This window comes from Elephantulus edwardii, unplaced genomic scaffold, assembly GCF_000299155.1.
Source record: "Elephantulus edwardii isolate Elephantulus edwardi_28Jun2011 unplaced genomic scaffold, EleEdw1.0 scaffold00152, whole genome shotgun sequence".
Classification (NCBI taxonomy): Eukaryota; Metazoa; Chordata; class Mammalia; order Macroscelidea; family Macroscelididae; genus Elephantulus; species Elephantulus edwardii.
The window spans coordinates 5605835-5627936 of NW_006399902.1; the positions used below are offsets into that span (position 1 = coordinate 5605835).

Consider the following 22102-nt stretch of genomic DNA (forward strand, 5'->3'; position numbering starts at 1 on the left):
GGCAGTCCATGGTACATTCAGTACCCTTCTCCAGCACCACAGCTCAAAAGCATCCACTCTCCTTCTGTCCTCCCTAGTCATTGTCCAACTCTCTGATGCATAACAAGCGATTGCAAATACCATGGCCTGTATCAGGCGCACCTTAGTCTCCAGAGAGACACTGTTGCTCCTGAGTACGTTTGAGAGGTCCCTAACGGCAGACTTTCCCATTGCGATACGCTTTTTGAGTTCCTGACTGCTGGTACCAAGAGTGTTGACTGTGGAGCCGAGCAAAGTGAAGCTGTGAACACTCTCAATCTCTTCATCATCCATCCTGTCGCTGCCAATTGGTCCAGTGGCGAGAATCTTTGTCTTCTTGATGTTGAGCCTCAGTCCATACTGAAGGCTGCAGTCCTTGACCCTTCGCAGCAAGTGCATGAGGTCCTCCTCAGTTTCAGCAAGCAAGGTTGTGTCATCTGCATAACGGAGATTGTTGATAGATCTTCCACCAATCCTGATGCCACAATTCTCCTCATAGAGCCCAGCCTCTCGGATAATCTGCTCTGCATACATGTTGAAAAGGTATGGAGACAGGATGCATCCCTGGCGTACACCCTTCCCTATTTTGAACCATGCAGTGTTACCCTGCTCTGTTCTGACTACTGCCTCTTGGTCCAAGTATAGGTTTCGTATTAGCACAATTAAATGTTCTGGGATTCCCATTCTTCTCAGAGTCAGCCACAGTTTGTTATGACTTTGATTTCATACCACCTGAATTTAAGAATCATCTCAGGAACAGGTTTGAGGCCTTGAACACTAATGAGCGAAGACCAGATGAGTTGTGGGAGGATGTCAAAGATATCATTCAGGAAGAGTGTAAACGGTCATTACAAAGACAGAAGAGGAAGAAAAGACCAAAATGGATGTCAGAAGAAACTCTGAAGATTGCACTGGAGCGTAGAGAAGCCAAAGCACAAGGAAGAATTCAAGATACTAAAGAGCTGAACAGAAGATTCCAAAAGGCTGCTCGGAATGACAAAGCAAAATACTACAAGGAAATGTGCGAGGAACTAGAGTCAGAAAATCAAAAGGGCCGAACTCGCTCAGCATTTCTTAAGCTCAAAGAACTGAAGAACAGAAGGTCATAGGTAGCCACAAATGGGGGAATCTGTCCAGCCGCACATCTCAAATATCCCAAGTCTCTTGATTTGGCTTAAAATATCACATCATTTTGCATTTGGTCGATAATAATTCTACTTCTATTTTTTTTAGTGGTTGATTTTTTTTAATTGTTAATTTTAATGAAAGTTTACAGAGACTTAGGGTTTCCAGTCATTCATTGTTGTACTTTTCTCCCTGCCCACGCCCTCCTCCCCAATTCATTCTTCTCCTTAAAAAGTAAAACTCTTTCATTGTTATACAATCCCTTCCCCCAAGTCCACTCCACTGTGCAGCCTTCATTCTGGACTCCTGTCATGACCGTAATACCCAATCATATATCCCTTTTAAACAGTTCTACCCTCATATCTTTCAATGCAGTATATATCATTCCTTCACTCCTTCTCTGCCTTCCCTCAACTGCCTATATCAGTCCCATTTTACAACAGTGGCCCTATGCAATATTTGTCCTTTTGTGACTAAGCTATTTCACTCAGCATAATGTCCTCCAGGGTCATCCATTTTGCATACTATTTCATGACTTCCTTGTTTTTCAATGCTGCATAGTATTCCATTGTGTGATTATACCAGAGCTTCTCTATCCATTCGTCTGTTGTTGGGCACTTGGGTTGTTTCCAGCTCTTTGCTATTGCAAACAAAGTCACAATAAATATGGGTGTGCATATATCTGCTTGGGTGAGAGTTATGGTTTCTTTAGAGTAAATTCCCAATAGTGGAATTGCTGGGTCAAATGGTATTTCTATTTGCAACTTTTTGAAAAAGTGCCATACAGCCTTCCATAGTGGTTGCCCCATTTTACACTCCCACCAACAGTTAATAAGGGTTCCAGTTTCTCCACAATCTCACCAGCATTTGATGTTTGCTGTTCTGTTAAATTTGGCTATTCTGACTGGAGTGAGATGATAGCTCATAGTTGTTTTGATTTGCATCTCTCTTAGAGCTAGGGATTTTGAACATTTCTTCATATGTTTGTTTGCCACTTGATATCTTCTTTGGTAAAGTGTCTGTTCATATCCTGTGCCCATTTTTCAATCGGGTTTTTGACCTTTATCTTGTGGTAATAATTCTATTTCTTTAACTTATTCATTGCTGTCAAGTCAGAGCTGACTCATAGAAGACCCTCTATTGGGTCTCCAGGGATGTAAGTCCTACAGGAGGAGATTGCCCATCTTTCTCCCACAGAGCTGTGGGTGGATTTGAACTGCCAGACAGAGTTCCTGCCTTTGGGTTAGCATTATAAGTCCCTATGGATTAGGCCAGTGGAAGTTTGATCCAACCAGGAACTCTGCAGAAAAAAAGATGGGCACTCTCCCCCTGTATGATTTATGACATATGTAAATCCTATGTGATTTTTCACCTGGGAGACCGTTCTGAACTCTTGTTGAGTAAACTAACATTAATGCAAACTTATAAGAAAGGATTGATGATACTTACTTGACAGAAAAGAAAAAAGGAGGCTTTGAAAGAACTATTTTGGGAGGTGATTTGGGAGTTAGACATGGTATCTCAGCCTGAGCTTTGGTGGCCTAGTGGTAAGGAATTACACATCTAATCCAAGACATTTAGTTCAAACCCATCAGCTGCTCTGTAGGAGAAAGATGGACAATCTTCTCACATGGGATTTACAGCCTTTGAAAACCTGCTGGAAGTTAACTGAATAGATAAGCAGCAATAAAAAAAATAAATCTCTGACTCTAGGGCCTATGCTCTGATGTGTTCTGACCAGAAACTTCTATTTGTTCTCCATCCCCATCTAATCCCAGGATGGCTTTGGTTTAGTTTATATACCTAAAATCAGAGGTTAGATCTGACTGATTTTAAGCTTTCTGCAAGAGAAAGAATTTATGCTCCTTATTTCTATGTATCAGAGAGCTGGACAATGACTAAAGATAGCAGAAGAATTATTAATGCCTTTGAGTTGTGTTGCTGGAGAAGAGTATTGAACATCATGCTTGGAAGGATGGAAGTGCAGGAAAGAAGGCCCTGGATAAGATGGGTTGATACCATAATTGGAGTGATGGGATTAGGTGTGTCAAAGTCAATGAGACTGGCCCAGAACAGGGCAAGGTTCAGAGCTGTTGTACATAGGGTCACTATGGATCACAGATGACTCAATGGCACATAGCAACAGCAACATACAACTCAACACTTTTTAACAACCACTGGTTCTGAAGGCTGGGGGCATGCAGGAAAAGCACAGTTTCTGTTCTGGGAGTTGGTGAGGGGTAGTGCTACTGGCACATAAATCAATAGTCATGGCAGTCAGTGATTATTGGGCATAATGATGGTTGTGGCCTGAGTAGAATGTTGCTCATCCAAAGGTGGTGTTAAGTATCATCGAGTGGGAACTGACTGCTAGCTGACCTTCCATTGGGTCTGCAGAGGTGATAAATCACACAGAAGGAGATTATCCATTTCTCTTTGGTGGATTTGAACCAACTGTGTGCCTCTGGATTGGTTACACAGCTCCTGACTACTAGGCCACCAGAGCAACCTCATTCAGAGGTGAAAAGGAAGGAAGGAGTATTGGGAAGCTTTGAAGATCTGGTTAAGTGTCAGAAAATGAACAACAACAAAGCATTTCCCTGGTAGAAAGAACCACATGTGCAGTCAGAGGGTAAAAAAATAACATGAAGTACTTAAAAAGGCAAAAGTGGCTCAGACGTGGGATTCAGGAGTGTGTGTCTGGATGTTTGTGTGTGTACATACCAGAAGAGCCTGAGAGGTAGATTGGCCTTGATAGTAAATGGTCCTGTGTATCATGGTAAGTTAGACTGGACCTGAGGAACAGTGTTTCCCAAACAGTCCTAAGGAACAGCCCTAGAGAAGAATGGACACCAGGACTTCTGGAAGTTTTTCTCAGTGAGGCCCCATTAGGCTTCAGGCTGAACAATTCCTCTTTTACCTACTTTATTTACAGAGTTCTGCCTGATGACATCTGACAAAAAGGTTGCATTGCTAAACAAACAAAAAAGGTATGGCCCACAGGACCACTGAAAGTTTTATGCTGGAGAAGTCAGATTCTGTTGCAAGAAACCCTTTGAAGGGGATTTGGGGGGATGGGGAAGGACTAATGACTGACCTTTGGGGCCAGTGTCTCCTGCTCAGTTTCCTAGGCTGGAGAGGGACTGTAATTAGGAGAGGAGGCATACATACCTCTCTGTAGGGAAGGATCTGATAAAAACTAAGGTCTCCCCTGGGGCTTGGGGGTATGTGTCCTCTGTGAGGGAGTCCCCAACATAGAGAACTGGCAGAGAGAGTAGGAAGAGGGGGGAAGCAGGAAGTGGGCAACTAGACTTACAAAGGTGCCTGTGGCGGTTTGCCCATCCCAGGTGGGATGGTGGGGCCTAAAGACCTTAAAAAAACTCTCAAGTTCATTGCTGTGGAGTGGGAACCCACTCATAGCTAACCCGTCCGTGGACTTCTCTGAGGCTGTGAAATCACAGGAGATTGCCCATCTTTCTCCCATGGAGTCGCTGGTGGGTTCAAACCGCCAGAAAGGCACCATCTTAGGGTAGCCGTGCAACTCCTTACCCACTAAATCAGCTCTAAGGCCCTTATGTGCTTTCATGTCCCCAGGGCATGGAGGGAAAGGCAATCAAGAGTTGTTAAGTTAAAAAAAAAAAGTTGTTAGGTGCCTCACAGCTGACCCAGTTGACTGTCCAATAGAACAAAACCCTGCCAGATCCTGTATCATCCTCTCAACCTCTGCTGAGTTAAACCCATTGGTGCGGTTACTGTCAACCAAACTCATTGGTGCAGCCCCTGTCAGTCAAATTCATTGGTGCAGTCACTGTTGATCTGTCTCTGCGATTCTTCCTTTTTTGTGCTGACATTCCAGTTTTCCAAGCAAGATATCTCCAATTACTGGCCCTTCCTGATAACATGCCCATAGCATGTGAGACAAAGTCTTACCATCATTGCCTCTAAGCAGTAATCTGGCTGTTCTTCTCCCAAGACAGGCTTGTTTGTTCTTTGGGTATTCTATAAGCTATTCAATTTTCTTTGACAACATTACAATTCAAAGGCATCAGTTCTTTTTTAGTCTTTCTTAATCATTGTCCAATGTTCATATGTAAATATGTCATGGTTTAAAATACCATGGCTTGCATCAGGCACACCTTGGTCTTTGAACTGATACCCTTGCTCTCGAGCACTTTGAAGAAGGTCTTGAAGAGCAGATTTGTCTAATGAAATACTTTTCTAATTTCTTTATTGTTGCTCTCACAAATGTTCATTGTGGATCCAAGTAAGATGAAATCATTAACAACTTCACTTTTTTTTTTTTACTTTTTATTGTATTATTTTTACGTGTACCGTCAAATCAGATCTGACTGGTACAGGAGGAGATTGCCCCCTCCTTCTCCAGCAGAGCACCTGGTGGATTTGAACTGCATACCTCTGGGATAACAACTTCAATCTTTTATTAATTTATGTTTATTAATGTTGCTTATTAGTCCATTTGTGAGATTTTTTGTTTTATGTTGAGATATAATCCATACTAAAGAATGTGTAGTCTTTGATCTCTATCAGTAAGTGCTTTAGATCTGTTTACAAGGTTTTAAATCCATGATATAAGGTTGTATCCCCTGCATTGTAGATCATTAACGAGTCTTCCTCTAATCTTGATGCCACATTCTCTTCATATAAGCTAGCTTCTCAAATTATTTGCTCAGCATATATATTGAATGTTGTTGTTGTTAGGTGCTGACAAGTTGAGTATGACTCATAGTGACCCTATGAACCCTGTTCTATCCCGTGCCATCCTTACACCTCTTGACCCACAAAGCCCACTGTGGCAGTCACTGGGTCAATCCACCTAGTTGAGGGTATTCCTCTTCTTTGCCACCTCTCTACTCTTCCCAGCATCATGTCCCTTTCCAAAGAATAGCACCTCCTAGTAACATGCCCTAGGTATATGAGGCCAACCTTCATCATTCTTGCCTCCAGCTGCAACCTCTCTAAGACATATCTGTTTGTTCTTTTGGCTGTCCATGGGATGTTCAATTCTTCTTCTGTCATCCTTATTCATTGTCCAGCTCTCAGATGCATAGCAAGTGATCAGAAAAGACCATGGCCTGAATTAGACACGCCTTAGTCCTCAAACTGACATCATTACTCCTCAATAATTTGCAGAAGTCCTTATCTGCAGATTTTCCCAATGTAATGTGTCTTCTTATTTCCTAACTGCTGCTACCAAGGGCGTTAATTGTGGATCCAAGCAAGATGAAGCTGTTGACAGCTTCAATCTTCTTTCCATCCATCATGAAGCTGGCTATCAGTCCAGTGGTAACAATCTTTGCTTTCTTGACATTGAGGTGAAATCCACACTGAAGGCTGCATTCCTTGATCTGCAGTAAGTGCTTCAAATCCTCCTCACTTTTAGCAAGTAAGGTTGTATCATTTGCATAACACAGGTTATTGATGAGTCTCCCTCCAATCCTGATGTCATACTTCGCATCATAGAATCCAGCTTCTCAAATAATTTGCTCAGCATACAGACTGAATAGGTTCGGAGAGAGAATATAACCCTGATGCAGTCCCTTCTCAGTTTTAAACCATGCAGTGCTCCCCTGATCTGTTCACACAACAGCCTCTCACCCAGGTATAGGTGCTGCATAAGCACAATTAAGTGCTTTGGGATTGCCATTCTTCTCAATGTCAGCCACAACTTGTTAAGATTCACACAGTTAAATACCTTTGCATAGTCAATAAAGCACAAATAAACAAATACATTGTATTTCTCCTGATTTTAAACCATGCAGTATCCTCTTGTTTTATTCTAATAACTGCCTCTTAGAATCCACCATTTTTTTAATTTTCTGTGGCTGGTGAATGGGGGATGGTGGGCACTTCAGTCACTTTTGTATTTCCAGGTTAAGGCTCCATTTTTATGTGCCATCAAGTTGAAGCTGATCCATAACTTATCCTTCAGTGGGTTTCCAAAGGCTATAAATTGCACAGGAGGAAAGTGCCCATCTATTTTTCTCAGAGTATTTGGTAGATTTAAACAACTTTTCTTTGGGTTGGCAGCACAACCCCTTATCCACTATTATTGTTATTTGCTGCCAAGTCAACTATGACCCATAGCAACCCTATGAACAATGGCTCTGAGCCCTGCTCTATCCTGAGCCAATTTCATTGTCTCTGATACACCTGCCCCCATTGCCACAGCCACTGCGTCATTCCATATCATTTAGGGTCTTCCTCTCCTGCATTGTCTGTCCACCAAGCATAATGTCCTCCAAGCATGATGTCCTTCTCCAAGGACTGGTTTCCTCCTGGCAACATGCCCAAAGTATGTGAGATGGAGTTTTAAAATCCTTACCTCAAAGAAGCAACCTGGTTTCACCCTCTCCAGGATCCTTATCCACTAGACCACCAGAATTCCCTGGTTAGAGACCTAGGATGTCTGATAGTAGAGGTGCAGATCTTGTGAAGTGGGAGTGGGAAGTATTTTCAGTTCTTTTTCCATTGCTCTAGGGACCATGGGCTGTAGCTGCAGCTCAAACCCTGAAGATGACTGGATGGAAAATATTGATGTGTGCGAAAACTGCCACTATCCCATAGTTCCACTGGATGGGAAAGCCACGGTAAGTGGCCAGACAAGGGATTTAGTGAGGGAACTGGGTGGAGTGTAGGACCCTGGGTCACTCAGGGGAAAATATGGACTACCACTATACACCTTGGAAATAACAAAATTGACTTCTCTGGTGTACCAAAACTGAGGCCCAGAAAGGGGAGGGCACTCTCCCATGATAAAGCAGTAGGGAGTTGATCAAGTAGTTGGCTAGTAGTAGTAAGACCCAGCCTCCTGCTCTCTAACCTCACCTTCATCTCCCACAGTTATCCATTCGGAATGGCTCTGAGGTGCGGGACCCACTGGTTACCTATGAGGGCTCCATCCCTCCAGCCTCACCACTGCAAGGTGACCTCAACCAGAGATTGAAGAGCCCTATCAATGTCTTTGACTGGTTGCCTCCATTTCCTCCACCCTTCCTGCCCGCAGTCCTATTTCCTGTCCTTGAATTCCAGACCTCCATACTCCCAGGCTGCCCCAGGCGCCTTCTCCCTGACGACCCCCTATCTTTGCAGATAATTTGGTTATTGCCCTGCACAGCTATGAGCCCTCTCACGACGGAGACCTGGGCTTCGAGAAGGGCGAACAGCTTCGCATCTTGGAGCAGTTGAGTGCTCTCTCCACCCCATTCACCCTTATCCGGTCTGGATCTGAGGGAGGGGTTCATTGGCTCAGACCTCCATTCCCGAAGGGAAATTACCTGGTATTTCCACTCTCATCCTAGGAGTTTGACTGGATTGGGGCAGGCGTTCTTGCAACAAACGCGAGTGCTGAGCTGAAGGGGAAGAGGGCAAAGACCTGGTGGAACTGGGAACTCAAAGGGAGGGTCTCTGGCTCGGTCGAGGACTAAGCAGACCCACGCTAACCCCGGATGTATTTGCAGGAATGGTGAGTGGTGGAAGGCGCAATCTCTGACCACAGGCCAGGAAGGCTACATTCCCTTTAACTTTGTGGCCAAAGCAAACAGCCTAGAGCCCGAACCGTGAGTAGGGACTCCTGGTGGGAAGAGTTGGGAATTTCTAGAGGCTTTAAGGGCAGGGGAGGAGTCCTGGGGGTGGCGGCGAACGCTTGAAGCGGACGGAAGAAGAATGGACCAACAGGCAACGCTGTCGCTTCTGCCCTGCCCAGCTGGTTCTTCAAGAATCTGAGCCGCAAGGACGCTGAGCGACAGCTGCTGGCGCCGGGGAACACACACGGCTCCTTCCTGATCCGAGAAAGCGAGAGCACCGCGGGTGAGCGGCAGGGCGGGAACACGCTGGGGCGGGGCCGGGGCGGGGCTTGGGCGGGCCCGGGCGGGGCCTAATCGGGCCCGCCCTCCGTGGGCAGGACCCAAGCGGTGGGCGGGTTGCAGGGACTAGATCTATTAAGTGAGCAAGAGCAGAAAGGCGGGGCAGCAGATGTGGCTCTAAGGATCCTTCTTTTGCCTTCGTTAGTGTGCACGTTTATTCATATCATCCACTCACTTATTCAGGATCGTTTTCACTGTCTGTCCGGGACTTTGACCAGAACCAGGGAGAGGTGGTGAAGCATTATAAGATCCGTAACCTGGACAACGGCGGCTTCTACATCTCCCCTCGCATCACTTTCCCTGGCCTGCATGAACTGGTCCGCCATTACACCAGTGAGCCCCACCAGACTCCCTGAGACATGCTTCCAGGCCCTTTCTTATGTGCTCTATTAGCTTTTCTCTCATCTCAATTTCTTTCAGGATTATCTTCCTCCCAAGTCTCTGTTCACTCCTTCACCACTTCCACCCCCATGCCCAAGGTGGGAGGGGGGTCCCTCTACAACCCTAGGTGGTCTGCTGACAGCCCACACCTCCCTGTCAGTCCATTTCTCCGACTCCAGGTTCCGGGTGAGGTCCGAGCTGAGGGGGGGAACCAAGGAGGTGCTATGTTGACAGCCCTTGTGCCTCTCCTCTGGTCCACAGACAATTCGGACGGGTTGTGCACGCGGTTGAGTCGCCCCTGCCAGACCCAGAAGCCGCAGAAGCCGTGGTGGGAGGATGAGTGGGAGGTTCCCAGGGAGACGCTGAAGCTGGTGGAGCGGCTGGGGGCAGGTCAATTCGGGGAGGTGTGGATGGGTGAGTACGACCCTCCAGGACTGCAGGGAAGCGGGAGAGGGGAGGTGTCCATAGAAAAAGTGGCCATGAGAGTCCCAGGCAGTGCCCTGTTCCAGGCGCAACTGTCTGATTCTCGAGGTACATGGGCTGCGGGTGACTCTCTCAACTCCTCCCTCAGGATACTACAATGGACACACCAAAGTGGCTGTGAAGAGCCTGAAGCAGGGCAGCATGTCTCCCGACGCCTTCCTGGCAGAGGCCAATCTCATGAAGCAGCTGCAACACCAGCGGCTGGTCCGGCTGTACGCTGTGGTCACCCAGGAGCCCATCTACATCATCACGGAATACATGGAGAACGGTGAGCTCTCCCAGGGGACGACTCCTGACCCCATCCTTTCTCTCTGCCTCAACACAAAGCGATGAATATTTCTGGCTGCTGAAGACCCACTTCAAGGAAGAGAAGAGGCTGTTGTTATTTGGAGGGTAGCCAACTGCAGCAAATTCTGAAGAACATTCATCACTTGCCTACTTCAAAACTCTACTTTGATCTCAGGAAATGAGATCTCTAGCTTCATTTCTCCCAGTTCTGGTGACCTAGTCCAGAGGGAATTGAGCTGTTAACTCAAAGGCTACACCTCTCCCTCTCTAGGGCTTTGAATCCAGAAGCTACTCAGTGGGAGAAAGAAGCAATCTCCTTCTGCACCATTTACAGCCTCGGAACTTGACGGCCATGACTTTGATTTTTCATGTCCTCACTGAGCCTTGGGAGGGCAGCTCAGCCCTTATGCATTGCTGTGGAGTCAACTAGAAGTCATAGCGACCCTGTAGTTGAACTTCTGTATAGGGTTTCCTAGGTTATCAAGGGAGTTCTAGTGGTATATGTGGTATGCAGGGAGTTGTGCTGCTGGAGCTTCAGCTCCACCAGTGGCACCATAGGAGGATGAGTAATCTCCCATGAGACTTACGGCCTCTGAAAATGCTGAATTAGCTTTGGGTGAGTTCCTCCTGACAGCAATGAGTTGAGTTTTGGATTTTTATGGGGAAGAATCCCTGGTGTCACAGTGGGTAAGCACTCAGCTGCTAACTAAAAAGCTAACTGGGAAGTTCAAAGCCAGCAGCAACTCCTTAGGAGAAAGCTGTGGCAGTGTCCTTCTGTAAAGATTTGCAGATAGTCTTGGAAACCCTACGGAGCAGTTCTACTCTGTCCTATAGACTTGCTATGAGTTGGGATAGACAATACAGAGAGGAGGTGCTGTGCCATTAAACAGAACCCTGGAAAGCAAAGATTGTGGTTTTAACCTCCACTCTGACACTGATTTGCTCTATGAGCCAGACCAAGTTCCTATACCTTCCCTGGCTGGCTTTCCGTTTCCTCAATTATGCTGTTGCTGTTGATAGTTACTATCAAAGTGATTCTGACTCACGGTGACCCATGTGTGCATGCCCCTATATGACAGCAGAAAATCTAAATGGGCTCAACCAGAAGAAGCAATAAACAGTAGTCATCAAGGGCTCAGGAGTCTGACTGCCTGGATTAGACTCCTGTCTTCATGTTTGTGTGGTCTTCGACTACTCATATAGCTTCTCTTTGCCTTGATTTCCTCATCTCTAAAATGCTGATAATAATGCAATAATAACTTCCTCATAGGGTCTTTGTGAGGATAAAAGACTTAAGCATATAGAACAGTTAGAAGAACAGTTCCTGTCATATTTTTTTGCATTAAAATTTGGCTTATAGCTCCTATCACTTTGCAGCTTTTCCCAAACATTTACTTATTTATCATGAGTCAAGTATTTGCATACATAATCTAATTTAATGAAAAGTGGACCTTATTTTCCTTTTTGTAAATTTTTTATTGTGATTTTAACAAAGGTTTATGGAAAGGTTGGATTTTCATTCATTCACTGTTGTACATTTTCCTCCCTTCCCCTACCCCAGTCCACTTGTCATATATTAACTGAATAAGATGTTTATTGCCATTCTTATCTGGTTCTGAGTCTTCAGGAGTATAAGATCTGTCCCTCTTTCAGGAAGAAGTATAAGCTAATTGTCTAATAAATTCTGCACATGGCAAATAGATTGTATTATATATGTGCCAACTCTGACTTGTTATTAGTTACTTCAGCAGCTGGGTTGAGAGAGATTGTGAGCCTCGGTGGAAGTAAGTAGTATGGTCAGCAATATGTGCCTTAGACATAATCAAGAAAGGACAATATATATCCACGTAGTATATAGCCACATAGTGCAGCCTGTAGATGAGACTTTAACTTCTGGTGACTAATTTAGTCTCATGGTGGGGACACTCAGATATGCTGTCATCCTCATTTGGGGTTTTAATCTCTCGGGAAGTACCAGTGATCCCTAGATTCATTCTAGCAACTTTTATCATGTTTTTCTTCCAGCTTCCCTCTACAAGTAGAGATGCTTCTCAGGCCCTGGGCACTTCTTTCCATACTCCATTCAATACCTTCAGATCGCATTTATTGTTGCTTACTTTGGGCTGGACACTGTTTGAGCAAACAAGGCTTCTGCTGTCATGGGAAGCCATAACTTTATGAATGGACATTAGAAGACAAAGCTTGTGCCATAGGGAGGTTTTAGCACACCACACCTTCCTGTGCTCACTGTTCACGCTTCTGTCCACAGGAAGCCTGGTGGATTTCCTCAAGACCGCCATAGGCATCAAGTTGACTATTAATAAACTCCTGGACATGGCAGCCCAGGTAAGGGGACTAGGGAAGGACTGGGCATGGGCACTGGCCACTGGACAAGGATGTCTGGCCTAGGACTGCTGACCTGTACCTGGCCTGCAGATCGCTGAAGGCATGGCATTTATTGAAGAGCGGAATTATATCCACCGTGACCTGCGGGCAGCCAACATTCTGGTGTCTGACACCCTGAGCTGTAAGATTGCAGACTTTGGCCTGGCACGCCTCATCGAGGACAATGAGTACACAGCCAGGGAGGGTAGGTATGGAGTCTGAGAGAGTTCTGGGGCCTGCTAGTTTCTGATCAAGTAGACTTAGATGACTTCACTCTGTCTCTCCACAGGGGCCAAATTTCCCATTAAGTGGACAGCACCAGAAGCCATTAACTATGGAACATTTACCATCAAATCAGATGTGTGGTCTTTTGGGATTCTGCTAACAGAGATTGTCACCCATGGCCGTATTCCTTACCCAGGTCAGCACCAAGGGCAGGAACTGAAAGGGATGGTGGGTAAGGTACCTCCTTCCGCTCACTCTTTGAAGGCTTAGTGCCTGAAACCTTCTGTTTTTCATCCTTGGAGTATTGTCACTCCAGTGTCCTCAACAAGATGCCACATCTCCCAGAGATCTGGATCTTTTCTCTAATAATTGCAACTCTTTTCTTTTGTTCTAATAAGCAGGCTGGTATTGTAGTAGATCTGGCCTGGGAGATAGGAAATCTCTTTTTTTATTACCCAACCTGCCATACATGGTAACTTTCTGTTTACCTTTAAACTTATACTTCCTTCTCTTCTACTGTAAGTTGCCTATTGTTCTAAACACTTTACATGTGTTCTCAACAGCATCACTGTGAGGTATAACTGCATAGTTGCTCTGAAATCTCAGTGAGGTTAAAGCAGCGCCTGGTCCACAGCAAGAACTCAGGAGTGTTAGGTTTTATTATTGTTATTAATAATAATTGTTATTTTTATATTTATTATTATAGGTTTTCTTATTTAATTGTTATTGTATGACTTTGTATAAGTCGTTTCTCCTCTTTAAGGCTCATGTTCTCATATGGAAAAAGAGAAACTAAATACAGCCAGAGTGCTCCTTAGAAACTTCATCTCACCTACTTTGGGCATATTGTCAGAAGAGACCAGTCTTTGAGAAAAAAACGTCATGCTGGGAATGGTGAAGGGTCAGGGAAAAAGAGGAAGACCTTCAACAGGACAATTGAAACAGTGACTGTAACAACGGGCTTCCGCAGTGAAGATAGTGCAGGAAAGGACAAGGTTCAGATCTGTTGTTCACAGGTCACTATGAATCATAGACTTGATGGCACCTAAAAAAACAGAAGTACAGAAGTAACAGGGGAGCTCTGGTGGCCTAGTGGCAAGAAGTTGTACTGCAATCCCAAAGGTACACTGAATCCACCAGATGCTCTGCCAGAGAAGGAGGTACAATCTCCTCCTGTACCTATCAGATCTGATTTGATGGTACATGCACAAAAAATAATAAAATAAAATTAAAAAAAACCCAAAAAACAAAAAAAAAAAACCCAAACAGCAATAACATTGGTGAAAGAGCCTGACTCATTGTACCAAACCAGTAGCTGTTGAGTGAACTTCAATTCATGGAGATACCATATATGTCTGCATGGAACATGGGACTAGACTTCATGCAATCTTCAGTGACTAGTTTTTTAGTAGACCACCAGAACTTTCCTCCCAGGATCACTGATTGGACTCGACCTCCAAGCCTTATAGTTAGCAACCACTGGCATTTCCATCTTCTAGGAATTTATGACTCATAGTGGGTTCTCTGCACACCCACTTCACTTCCCTCTGAAGCTTTCCTTCCAGAGAGGGAGGAACAAGCAAACAAACATTGCCACTGAGTTGATTCCAACACATAATGACCCTGTGGCACAGAGTTTAATGACCGAATAAGGTTCTCAAGCTTTGAGGAACACAGAAGCAGGTTGCTGCACCCTTCTCCCATGGAGTGGCTGGTGGGTTTGAACTGCTAACCTTTTGATTAGTTTCTGGGTGCTTAACCACTGCATTACCAAAGTTCTTTAAAAAGAGAGGAGACTTGTAAACAAATAATTCTCACTTGCCACTCCCATTATCTCTCCCTTTCCCCCATAATCCAGCCCAAGACATAGGACTTTAAAAAACAATAAACAAACAAACAAACCAAAACACCAAGAACTTGCCAGGAAAATATCAGGAAAGAATAGCTCATTTTTAACCCTCCATTGGATTTTGAAGGCTGTAAATTGCACAGGAGGAGATTGTCCATTTTTCTCCTACAGAGTTGCTGGTTTCAAACCATCAGAGCTGGAAATCTAGGCAGTTTAGCAGAGCTCCCTAAGGAAAGGAAACAAGGACAATGGTAAAGAGATTACAGAGCATAGTGGCCAAATGTGCAGATACTTCTACCACCTTCAGAGCAATGAGCAAAGGTTTCTTCCTCGGAGGGCAAGGGCATCTTAGACTCAGATGCCTGGATTTGCCCAGTCACAGGCTCCAGGTGCAGCACTGAGTATGTAGCTACACTCAGTCGTCCTGCCAAGGGCCTTTCCTGCTCCTCCACCACACCACAGAGGCTAACCCTTGGAGAATTTCTGTCTTGGAAGAAAAAAGGCAGTGAAAGCATGATGATAAATAGCAACTGACAAGTGGCTTTAAGGTTGGAGAGACAAAGGAAAGCAATGGTGACCTTGGTGAACTTGCATCTGCTCCAGCAGATGGTTGCTATTAAGGCATGGGGGAGGAGGGTCTCAAGATACAGACTTATATTCAGGGGAAGCCAAAACTCAGAGTTTTAGAAAAACCTACCCGTTTCTAAATACTGGCAATTGATTCAAATAGTTTAAAAATGCTACATGAGCCAAACCAAAGTAGGTCTGTGGGTTATATTTGGGCTGGATTTGCCACCTTGAAGCTGGCCAAAGGTGTTTGGTTCCCTGGCCTCTCTCCTCCGGTATCCTGACTCTAAAATGTCAGGGAACCAGAAGCCAGAAAAGGAGGGGTCTTTGTTGACCAGGTTCTAGTTCCAAGATTTATAGGAGCAAACTATTTTGCCAGGACCCTAGAAAGATCTTGTCTTTTTGCCAACTGCCCATCACAGTCTCCTTTCAGACTGCAGACGAAATCAGAGACCAAGTGAGCGATTTAGGGGAGGAGACTGTGTTTTTGCTGTGATCATTCAGTCCTCTTGGGGTCTGTGTGCCGAAGCCTGCTAGAGGGGCCAGGACCAACACAAAGGGAGGAAAGTGGTCCAGTGAATGACCTGGGTAAAGGAGGGGCCTGGTGAACCTTTTCTGCCCTGTACAAAGTCTGCTTTGTTGGAACCCAGGATCTATCTGGCTTTTTGATACAGAATTTCATATGCCTGTTCTCAAAGCTGGAGAAACTTACCACTGCCCTGGCTGTGGGCACTTTCCTGCCCAGAAACCTGACCACCCTATCCTTTCCCAGCACATAATAATAATAATCACAGCTACCTATACTTGGCGGGAGAAGGATGGGCAATCTCCTCCTGCGCGATTAACTGTCTCTAAAAACTCATCAGAGAGTCATCTATAAATTGGTTCTAATTTGACAGCAAATAGCAGCAACAGCCTATACTTAGTGCATTAAATGCTTGTTCTCATTCAATCCTCATAAGAACCTAGTGAACTAGGCGCCACTCTTTACTCCATTTTCCTCATGTGGAAACTGAAGTTCAAAGGGGTGAGCTGGCTTGCCCAAAGTCATATAGCTAACATGTGTTAGTGAATGTGTAAACTCTTAGGCAGTCCACATTCTGGATTGGTGCTCACACCAATTATTAAATAGCCTGGCTGTCATCTCTGCCTATGAATCTTCAAAGCCTGGAGCCCTGATTTCCTTTCTCCTGTCAACTCCTAGGGATGACAAATCCTGAGGTGATTCAGAACTTGGAGCGAGGCTACCGCATGGTGCGACCTGACAACTGTCCTGAGGAGCTGTACAACCTCATGATGCTGTGCTGGAAAGAGCACCCAGAGGATCGGCCCACCTTTGACTACCTGCGAAGTGTGCTGGAGGACTTCTTCACAGCCACAGAGGGCCAGTACCAGCCCCAACCTTGAGGGGCCAAGTGGCCTTGGGGCCTGGAGCACTCCCCTCACTCGCCACCTACATCTCTCAGCTTGGGGAGAGAGAGTTCCAGTGCTCCACTAATATGGCCTACGCACACAAGGACTCTGCACATGATTCTGTCCACATGTAACACACATCTAGTTTAGTGCATCTCTCCTCTACTTGTGTGGGTTCCTCATGTGTGTCTTCTATATGAGGAGCCTGTGCACCTATGTCTTGGATACCTGCCTCAGGTGCCCCTTTCTGGACTCTCCTACTTTCTGAGACCATGAGAGAGCAGACTTGGGCTTGTGATAGACACCAGCTTCTGGCTTCACTCTCTTTCTTTCCCCAGGTAGTCAAGAAACTCCTAGAAGGTTGGAACCTTGTCTAATACATCTTTGTGCTCCTCTTTGGTGCCTAGCACAAATCAGGAGCTCAATAAATGTTTGTGGATAAGTGTTGTCATCTCTCTGCTCCTGATTCCCATCTGCTCATCTTTGGTGTTGAGAGTAAGGGGTTCAGAAGATGGAAATGGAATTGATGATAACAGCATGAGGGAATAGCTGAACTTTTTCCAGCCTTAGGGATTCTGGGAACCAAAGAGAAGTCCCTGCATGCTGCCATATAACAGCAGCCAACCCCTTCAAATGGGCAAATACTTACCATCTTTACCCCAAAGAATTCAATTCGACTCTCACCTAGAATCTCCTCCAGAATGGATGTGTTGCAGGGTTTTTCCCCTTTCCCATTAGATAAGAGTAGTAGCACTATTTTTATAGCTAGTAATTCAAGAACTGATCTGTCCATTTGCTGTACAGAGGTAACTCATGGTTGCTGTGACATGGTTGCTAAACACTGTGACACTGATATGCCAAATGTGATAATGGTGACCATGGTGGACAGTGTTTGGTGGAGCTCTCTGATTAAAACAAGTTTGGAAGCAAGAGTGGTGTCCACTTCCAAAGTAGCTTGCCTCCGGAAACTCTATGAACTTGGAGAAACTATGAAAGTTATTCAAGTGTCCAAGTCTTTCGTTCATAGGGTCACTATGAGTCATCTATGACTCGATGGGACATAACAACAACAAACAACAATTCAAGTACTATGTCTTGCTTCAGATATATATTTTGATTCACCTTCAGGATGTTTGAAAAAAAATCATTCATTCATTTAACAAATATTTTATTGAACTTCTACTATTTCTTGCCTTTGAGCTGTGGTGCTGAATTTTGAAGCACTGTCTCACATACTTTAAGCATGTGGCCAAAAAGGAGATTGATCCTTGGAGAAAGACATCATGCTCAGAAGGGTGGAGAGATAGTACAGAAGAGGAAGATCCCTGATAAAATGGATTAATACAGTAACTGGGGCAATGGGGGTTGATGTGTTGGGGTCAGTGAGACTGGCTCAGGACAGGGCAGGCTTCAGAGCTGCTGTACATAGGGTCGCTATGAGTTGCAGGCAACTCAACAGCACATAACAACTATTCTCGATTCATAGGATATAACAGTCATAAACAAATCTCTGTCTTTGTCAATAAGACTCACACACAAATCTCTGCCTTTGTGAACTTACAGTCTAAGGGAAGCAGGAAATGATAAACATTATAAAGAACTAAATTACACTGCAAGCTACCAAGTAAGGAGGGCTAGAGCAGGGCAAGATGGGTAAGGGATGCCATGTTTAGGAGGGAGGTCTGGTATTTTAAAAAAGTGTCCAGGAAAAGTCTCATTGAGAAGGTGATGTTTGAGGAAAAGTACAGAGAGAGTGAGTCACCTGGAACTGGGAAGGAACACCATTGAAAGGCAATAGCCTGAGGCCAGCACATGCCTGACAGATTCTGAGAGGTAATGGCGACCAGAGAGAAGAATTTAGATCCAAGGACCTGGAGGAATGCTATGAGTTGGCCTAAACTCTATGGCAACGGATTTTTCTGTGACATGCTCTAAATTATATTTTAAAATGGAGCCCTGAAGATACAGTGGTTAGGAGTGACTGCTAACTGAAGACTGTTAATTCCATAGCCACTCAGCCATTCTGCAGATAATCTGCTTATGTTAAGCCTATAAAATTTGAGATAAACAACAACAAAACCAAAACAAAACAAATCCCCTATTTTCAGTTCTACTCTGTCACATGGGGTCAGAATCAATTCAACAGCAATAACACTTTTTAGAAGAACAACTTTTATTGCTGCAAGACTGCATCAGCTACAATTAAAATAAAATTTTATTTACAAAACAAAATTAAAAAAAAAAAAAAGACTGCATCAGCAGCCAGTTTATAAAACTGGATTTTATACAACACATCAGAATTCTTTCTTTCATTTTATTCAACTTTCTATTTTTATTTTTATAGTGTTTCTTTTTTATTGTATTTTTGTTTATTTATTTTTCATGATTATACATTCCCTTTCCCCCTTTCCCCGCCTCCTCCAGCCCACCCAGCAACACACCCCTTCTTCCAGATTGCTATTATACAGACTTCTACCTGCTTTTGAAAGAAAGATTTGACTACTCTGGCCTCTATGTACTCCTGGGGCTGAGTAGTGGCTAGGCCTTTTGGGTGGGCTATGATCTCTCCCTCCTTATTGCTTCAAGACAATGAAGTAAACAAAGATTTTTGGTATCACATCTCTATTGCCGCCTTTGAGTCTAGTATGACTCATAATGACCCTATGAACAAAAGGCCTGAAGCCCCTCTACAACTATTGACATTTATCAAAGTTCATAGAATTTCTGGAGGCATGTTGTTTAGGAAGTGGATGCCATTCCTGCTTCTAACACATCTCTATTAGAAAGTAAGAATATTAAGGGAGCTCTGGTGGCCTAGTGGCAAGGAGTTGTGCTGCAATTATGAAGGCTCATGGTTAGAATCTACCAGCTGCTTCTGTGGAGAAGGAGGGGCAATCTCCTCCTGTGCCAGTCAGATCCCACTCAATGGTATACAACAAGTAAAAGGGGAAGGGAAAAAAAACAGAAAGCATGAAAATGAAAGCCCATGAAGACAGTGCAGTGAGAGGAAAGGCCTATTTCTTTATGAAAATGAAAAGTAGTCTAGAGGGAGCTCTGGTGGCTGGCCTAGTGGCAAAAAGCTCCACTGCAATCCCAGAGGTATGGGGTTCAAATCCACCAGATGCTCTGCTGGAGAAGGAGGGGCAATCTCCTCCTGTATCAGTCAGATCCGATTTGACGGCACACAGGAAAAAAATAATAAAACAAAAATAAAAACATGATTGTTGTTATGTGCCATCGAGTCGTTTGAGACTCGTAGCGACCTTATGTACAAGAGCCCTAAACGCCGTTCTATCCTGTGCCAACCTCGCAGTCTCAAACACATTCATTCCCACCACTCCACTCATAGAACCAATCCATCTCATCGAGGGTCTTCCTCTCCCGCGCCGTCCCTCCGCTCTCTCAAATATGATGTCCCTCTCCAAGGACCAGTCCCTCCTTGCAACATGCCCAAAGTATGTCAGACGAAGCTTCAGAATAAAAAAAAAAAGTAGTCGAATTTTAATAGGCTCTGGTGGCCTAGTGGCTAGAAGCTGCTCTGCAATCCCGAAGGCAGGCAGTTTGAGGCCACAAGCTGCTCTGCTGGAGAAGGATGGACAAACTCCTCCTGAGCGATTAACTGCCTCTGAAAACCCTCTGGAGGGTCAGCTATTCCGACTCGACGGTCAATTCAAAAACAGACAAACAAACACACACACAAATACATATATACAAAGAGAAGCTTAGTAAAAAAAATAGAAATGCGCTAATTTGCATTACCCACTTGGCCTCTAAGCAGCTCTGGTGGCAATAGTCTGTAGAGAGTTGTGCTAACACAAAGGCAGAGCACTTTTTTGGTGGTTTGAATCCACCAGCTGCTCATGGGAGAAAAATGAGAACTCTATTCTCAAGTGACTCACAGCCTCTAAAAACCTGCTGGAGGGCAAGGTGTGAGTTGGTTTCAATTTTTGATGGCAATGAGTTTTGAGTGACCTGGCTTCTGGTGGTACAATGTTCAAGATGCTTCGTTGCTAATGGAAAGGCTGGAGATTTGAACCCACCCAGCCACTTTGCTATAGAAAGATCAGGTGATTTGCTTCTGTAAATATTGGAAACATCTGTAAACATCTAGAAAGTTCTGTTCAGTAGAATACAGTGCCACTCTGTCACATGAGGCCACTGTGACTAGAAATCAATTCAATGGCAATGAACAAAACCAACATCTGAGTTCTAACAGGCATCTGAGTTTGTGATCCCTGTTCATAAAGGGCTGTCACTCCCGTAATCTCATTCGAGCCTATTCTCCTGCTGTTTCAGGTACTATGCAGCCTCAGAATTGGTAAACTTTATAATTTTTTTATATTTTTGTCCTTCTAATTTTACAAAAAGTGAAACAGAGGTCCAGAATGAATGGTTAAGGAACCCATTTAACATGAGCTAGAAAGTAGCAACATGGACCTGGGAATAGAGTTTGCTCTATTAAAAGGCCTGGATTAAAAGGATCTTCTGCTACCATTGTAAATTATGGTTTAAATGCAGTTCGAGAGAGAGAGAGCACGTGTCTCCAAGCACTCTTTACACAGTAAAGAAGTACAAAAGTGTATCTTATTGTTTATTAAGACCATGAATAAGATTCTATTCATAATGCTTGTTGTTGTTGGGGGCCGTCAAGTCAAGTACAACTCACAGAGACCCTATGGACAAAAGATCTGAACGCTGTTCTATCCTGGACCATCCTCACACTTCTTGACACACAAGAGCCCATTGTGGCAGTCACTGACTGTGTCAATCCACATGGCAAAGAGTCTTCTACTTCACCCACTCTCCATCCTTCCTAGCATCATGTCCCTCTCCAACGAATAGCCCCTCCTAGCAACATGCCCAAAGTATGTGAGGCAAAGCCTCCTCATTCTGCCTCCAAAGAGCACTCAGGCTGCACCCTCTCCAAGACATATCTGTTCATTCTCTTGGTCATCCATGGAATGTTCAGTGCTCTTCTCCAACACCAAAGCTCAAAGGGGTCAATTCTTCTTCTGTCATCCTTATTCCTTGTCCAGCTCTCAGATGCATAGCAAGTAATCGGAAGGACTATGGTCCGAATCATATGCATCTTAGTCTTCAAACTGACATCACTACTCCTCAATTGTTTGGAAAGATCCCTAATGGCAATGCATCTCCTAATTTCCTGACTTGTGATTGTTGTTGTTATGTGCTTTCGAGTCGCTTGTGACTCATAGCGACCCTATGTACAACAAGCCCTAAACTCTGCTCTGTCCTGTGCCACATCACACTGTCTCTGACACTCCTATCCCAATTAAACCAATCACTGAGTCAATCCACCTCATAGAGGGCCTTCCCCTCCTGCGCTGTCCCTCCACCCTCCCAGGCATGATGTCTTTCTCCAAGGACTGGTCTCTCCTCACAACATGTCCAAAGTATGTTAGACGAAGCCTCAGAATCCTTGCCTCTAAGGAGCCACCTGGTTTAACCCTTCCCAGGATGAATC

General features: G+C 44.6%; 1 protein-coding gene across 1 annotated transcript in view; it reads left to right on the forward strand.

Moving 5' to 3' along the window:
• The window catches only part of LCK (lymphocyte-specific protein tyrosine kinase), a 41097-nt gene extending 24031 nt beyond the window's left edge, over nucleotides 1-17066 (forward strand). The window contains exons 2-13 of the mRNA XM_006894962.1: nucleotides 7642-7751; nucleotides 8005-8086; nucleotides 8254-8344; nucleotides 8622-8720; nucleotides 8867-8970; nucleotides 9210-9359; nucleotides 9669-9821; nucleotides 9979-10158; nucleotides 12448-12524; nucleotides 12615-12768; nucleotides 12853-12984; nucleotides 16409-17066. Of these exons, the coding sequence (XP_006895024.1) occupies nucleotides 7647-7751; nucleotides 8005-8086; nucleotides 8254-8344; nucleotides 8622-8720; nucleotides 8867-8970; nucleotides 9210-9359; nucleotides 9669-9821; nucleotides 9979-10158; nucleotides 12448-12524; nucleotides 12615-12768; nucleotides 12853-12984; nucleotides 16409-16611 (1530 nt within the window). The 5' untranslated portion in view covers nucleotides 7642-7646 and the 3' untranslated portion in view covers nucleotides 16612-17066. The remainder of the gene's footprint in view (nucleotides 1-7641; nucleotides 7752-8004; nucleotides 8087-8253; nucleotides 8345-8621; nucleotides 8721-8866; nucleotides 8971-9209; nucleotides 9360-9668; nucleotides 9822-9978; nucleotides 10159-12447; nucleotides 12525-12614; nucleotides 12769-12852; nucleotides 12985-16408) is intronic.
• The last annotated feature ends 5036 nt before the right edge of the window (nucleotides 17067-22102 follow it).